Source organism: Lytechinus pictus, chromosome 19, assembly GCF_037042905.1.
Source record: "Lytechinus pictus isolate F3 Inbred chromosome 19, Lp3.0, whole genome shotgun sequence".
NCBI classification, from domain to species: domain Eukaryota; kingdom Metazoa; phylum Echinodermata; class Echinoidea; order Temnopleuroida; family Toxopneustidae; genus Lytechinus; species Lytechinus pictus.
In genome coordinates this window covers 1,133,617-1,138,723 of record NC_087263.1, presented here as the reverse complement: position 1 = coordinate 1,138,723, position 5,107 = coordinate 1,133,617, and the positions used below count along the sequence as shown (strand labels likewise).

General features: G+C 39.6%; 1 protein-coding gene across 1 annotated transcript; it reads left to right on the top strand.

Moving 5' to 3' along the window:
• The first annotated feature begins 561 nt into the window (after positions 1-561).
• LOC135157629 (uncharacterized) lies at positions 562-3,890 on the top strand. The gene is made up of 3 exons (XM_064113972.1): positions 562-686; positions 726-2,448; positions 2,854-3,890. The coding sequence occupies exons 2-3, from the start codon at positions 864-866 to the stop codon at positions 3,318-3,320; spliced, it is 2,052 nt and encodes a 683-aa protein (XP_063970042.1). The 5' UTR covers positions 562-686; positions 726-863; the 3' UTR covers positions 3,321-3,890.
• Positions 3,891-5,107: the final 1,217 nt, after the last annotated feature.

Sequence of the window (5,107 nt, the reverse complement as noted above, 5' to 3'; positions counted from 1 at the left end):
CATAATAGTGAAAACTAGAATAATCTAGAATAGTTGAAATGTGCATATATAAGCTGGATTTTCTTCAAGAACAACACATCATACAAGAACATCACATCACATCATATTAGATCACTTGATCAGATCAGATCACTTCGTCACATCAGATCAGAACTCAGAGTTTCACGCCAGAATTTATGTCAGAGCGGAGTTTATTTCCATCTGGAATATTTATCTTCTATGGAATTATTTGCTCGTCATCAATGAACTGTTTGCAGTTATTTTGAGAGAGGAATTCTCAGTTCTCATCGAGATCATCAACATCATCAACCTGATTAATGAATGCTTTTCAACCCTGAAATTGACTGTTAATCATCGTCAACACCGTCTTCACGGACATTTCAACTCGTTACAGTGACTCTCATTATTCATCGTGCTTCAACATCAGTTTCATCATCGCCATCATTGTGAATTTTCGCCAACCAAGTGGGATTTTAGTTGGAATAACGCCAGGACTGATTTCAAGAGATTGTTGTAAGATATTTTGTTTTAATTTTGTTTAAGTACATGATTCTTAATGTGTAATTATATCCTATAATAAAAAAAAAGAAATTCAACTTTAACACTCAAAAATATTTCATTGTTATTTGTTGCAGTATCGTAACAAATAATTTTGGGGGCTTGTCCGGGAATCGAAAACCAAATTTGTACAACAAGCCAATCTTAAACCAAAACCAGTTTCTCAGGAAACTAAAACCAATTTGAGACGAAAGTCAGTTTGAAACAAAAACCAATCTGAATTGAAAACATTTTGGAAATTTTTGGAAAGTTCTAGAATATACTGTACTGTATTATTACTTGCTTGTATTTGTGTATATTCCACCATGGCTACATTTGATGTTGAAGAATTTCTTGCAATGACAGAATTGTCATGTGATCATTTGAAGTCACTGAAGAAAGATGATTTGATAACAGTTTGTGATCATTTGGGTGTATCTCTAGCCCCAGGTTTAAAGAAGGCAGGGATAGTTGACTTGTTAGCTAGTCATATGAAGCTTACAGAGGAGTCTGAAACTTCTGTAATTGTATCAGACGATGCTCAGATTCAACTGGCAAAGTTTGAAATGGAAATGAAAATGAAAGAAAATGTTGAGAAGGAAAGAATCAGAGAAAACCTTGAAATGGAGAAAATAAACATTGTAAAGGAGAGAATGAGATTGGAGTACCAGTTAAAGTTGAAAGAAATGGAGTTAGCTCATGCAAATAGTAATACTAACTCTGTTAAAGATAAATCTCCCCAAGGCTTTGATGTGGCGAAAAACATTCGCCTTGTGCCAAAATTTGATGAAGAGGGAGTTGATACATATTTTGTGTCATTTGAAAAAGTGGCCAAGAGACTGAATTGGCCCGAGGAATACTGGACTCTTCTCCTCCAAAGTGTTTTTGTTGGAAAGGCTGCAAAAGTCTATTCTTCGCTCTCTGAAATGCAATCATGTGACTATGCTACAGTGAAAGAAACAATTCTCAATGCATATGAGTTGGTACCAGAAGCATACAGACATAAATTTAGGAACATGCAAAGACAATCAGGCCAGACGTATGTTGAATTTGCTAGGGAACAAGAGATGATGTTCGATAGGTGGTATAGATCACTGAAAGTTGACAAAGATTTTGTTCACCTTAGGGAAGTTGTCCTCCTAGAAGAATTCAAAAAGAGTCTTCCTTTTGGCATTAAATCTCACTTAGATGACCATAGAGTTACTGAAGTCAGTAAAGCAGCCATAGTAGCTGATGAATTTGAGGTCACACATAAAAGTAGTGGAGATAGGCCTCCTTTCAAGAATTATTGGAAAAAGAAAGGTAAAGGGTCATTTGAATCCCACAATAAACCTAGTGAGGGAAAATATGCAAGCAAGGAAAAAGACACTAACAAGAATCAGGCTAGTGGGGGCACAGAATCAACCAAAAGGTCCGAGAGTCGTAGTTCCAAAATTTGCACTCATTGTCATAAATCGGGACATTTGAAAGAATCATGTTGGAAATTGGTTGGAATGCCAACCAAAGTTAAGAAAGACATGGGTTTTGTCAAGCAAACAAGTGTTCCCTCGATGGAGTTTGTTCCATTAGAGCCCATTCGAGAGGTTGAGAGTGTTTCTCTAGTATTTGCTGATAAAGTCAAGCAGGTTGATGAAACCTTTAGAAGTTTTCTGTATGATGGTGAAGTATCCCCTTGTTCGACTGGTGCTGCTGGTAGGTCAGTGGTGATCCTTAGGGATACAGGGGCTGCACAGTCCCTGATGGTGCCAGGGGATTTGGCTCTTCCTCCGGAGAGTTCAGAGAATGCCAAAGTCTTAGTTCAAGGTATTGGCCCAAATTTCATGTCGGTTCCTTTGTATAAGGTCGACTTAAAGTGTGACCTAGTTAGTGGTCCTGTGACTGTTGGTGTCGTTCCTGAATTACCCATGAAAGGTGTTGATTTCTTGTTAGGTAACGACTTGGCTGGAGATAGAGTTGTTGCGTCTCCAGTGGTTTCGGAGAAGCCCGTTGAGGTAGCTGAAACTGAATTGTTGCAGGAAGATTTTCCAGGGATTTTCCCGGATTGTGTTGTTACTAGGTCTCAGACTCGTAGAGCTGAAAAGGATGATGCGGAATCTGCTGATGTAGAGAAGAGTACTGATGTCTGGTTAGCTGAAACCTTTTTCAAGGATTTGAATGGGGATAGTGTTCAAGGCTCTGTTGCTAACAATGATAGTTTGTTTAGTAAATCCTCCCTTGTACAGGCACAACAGGCAGACCCAGAATTGAAAAGCTTGTCACAGAAAGCATGTTCTGAGGCTGAGGCTGATAAGGTTCCTGAGTGCTTTTATGTCAAAGATGACATTTTGATGAGGAAGTGGAGACCTCCCCGGAGACCAGCTGATGAAGATTGGTGTATAATTCACCAGGTTGTAGTTCCTCCTTGTTACCGCACAGATATTCTGAAAATGGCTCATGAGTTACCTATGGCAGGTCATGTCGGTATTCGGAAGACAGAAGATAGAATTATGAGGCATTTCTATTGGCCTAAGATGCACAAAGATGTTGTGCATTTCTGTAAGACATGTCACACATGTCAGATTATTGGCAAGGCACAGCCTTCTATCAAGCCTGCTCCATTGATACCCATTCCTGCATTTGATGAACCTTTTACAAGGGTTCTTGTTGATTGTGTCGGACCCTTACCCAGAACGAGGTCGGGTCACATATTTCTCCTGACGATTATGGACTTGTCTACACGGTTTCCAGAGGCGATACCTTTGAGGAGTATCACTGCAAAGACAGTGGTGCAGGCATTAGTGTAGTTTTTCACTAGGTATGGTCTGCCGAAGGAAATTCAGTCTGACCAAGGGTCAAATTTCATGTCAGGAATATTTCAGCAAGTTATGAAGGAGTTGGGAATAAAGCAGATCAAGTCCTCTGCTTATCACCCACAGTCCCAAGGGGCGTTAGAACGCTATCATCAGACCCTGAAGACTATGATTAGGGCTTATTGTGAAGACTATCCCGATGACTGGGATAAAGGGATCTCATTCCTACTGTTTGCAACTAGGGATTCCCCTAATGAGTCCACAGGTTTCAGTCCATTTGAATTGGTCTATGGTCATGAGGTTAGGGGTCCCCTAAAGCTTATCAAAGAGAGGTTTTTGGTTCAGGATGATGATGTAAACCTTCTAGACTATGTATCAAAGTTTAGAGAAAGGCTCTCAAAAGCTTGTGATGTGGCTAAGGAACACTTGAAAGAGTCGCAGGGAAAAATGAAAGCTCACGCTGACAAAAATGCAAAAGAACGAAGTTTCAAGCCTGGAGACAAAGTGTTAGTGTTGTTGCCTTTGCAAGGTGAGCCCTTGAAAGCTAGGTTTAGTGGTCCCTACGTAGTCAAAAAGAAATTGAATGATGTCAACTATGTGATCAGTACCCCTGATCGAAGGAAGTCTCAAAGAGTTTGTCATGTAAACATGTTGAAAGAATACTTTGAGCGAGAGGCTAGTCAGCCCATAGGTATGACACAGGTTAAAGAAGAAGAAAAGCATGTAAATGAACATGAAGAAGAATACTATGGAAAGACAGATAATGAATTGTCTTATACAGATGTATCTAAGAACGAACCATGTGGTGTAAAGTTGTCTAACTTAGAGATGTTAGGAAAAATGGATGAGGCATTAAAACACCTGCCTGAAGATCAGAGAAATGATATATCTGGCCTGTTAAGAGAATATGAGAATGTATGTAAAGACAAACCAGGTCGTGCACCTTTAACTGTACATGATGTAGACGTAGGTGATGTAAGACCTATCAAACAGAATCCTTATAGGCTCAATCCAAGCAAGTTGGAAATTGTGAATAAGGAAATACAGTTTATGTTAGATAATGACATAATCGAACCGAGTCAGAGTAGTTGGAGTTCCCCTATTGTAATGGTTCCAAAGCCAGACGGCTCTCAGAGATTTTGCATTGATTACCGAAAGGTAAATGCAGTAACTAAGACTGACTCGTATCCAATTCCTAGGTTAGAAGATTGTATTGATAGGGTTGGAAATTCTACCTATATCGCAAAGATAGACTTGCTTAAAGGATATTGGCAAGTGCCATTGACTGACCGAGCCAAAGAGATATCAGCCTTTGTCACACCTGAAGGCTTATTTCAATGCAAAGTCATGCCTTTTGGAATGAAAAATGCACCAGCAACCTTCCAAAGGTTAACAAATCAAGTAATTGCCGGACTTGACAATTGTGTCGTATACATAGACGACATCCTAGTGTACATTGATACTTGGAATGATCATCTGGATCATTTGAGAGCACTGCTTGACAGGCTGGATAAAGCCAATCTAGTGGTGAATCTGATGAAGAGTGAATTTGCCAAGGCAAAGGTCACATATCTTGGTCATGTGGTTGGTCAAGGGCAAGTGCTACCAAGAGAAGCCAAGATACAAGCTATCTTAGACTTCCCAATTCCCACAACTAAGAAAGAATTGCTCAGATTCTTAGGTATGAGTGGCTTCTACAGGAAATTTGTTCCAAATTACAGTACAGTGGTTAGCCCTCTAACAAACCTGCTGAAAGCAAAAGTGAAGTATGTTTGGTCTGA

Excerpts from the sequence above, each read along its gene's own strand:
- LOC135157629 (XM_064113972.1), top strand. The coding sequence starts at position 864 with ATGGCTACATTTGATGTTGAAGAATTTCTTGCAATGACAGAATTGTCA. Across the intron at positions 2,449-2,853 it reads TCCTGAATTACCCATGAAAG|ATGACATTTTGATGAGGAAG; the intron begins GTGTTGATTTCT and ends TTTATGTCAAAG.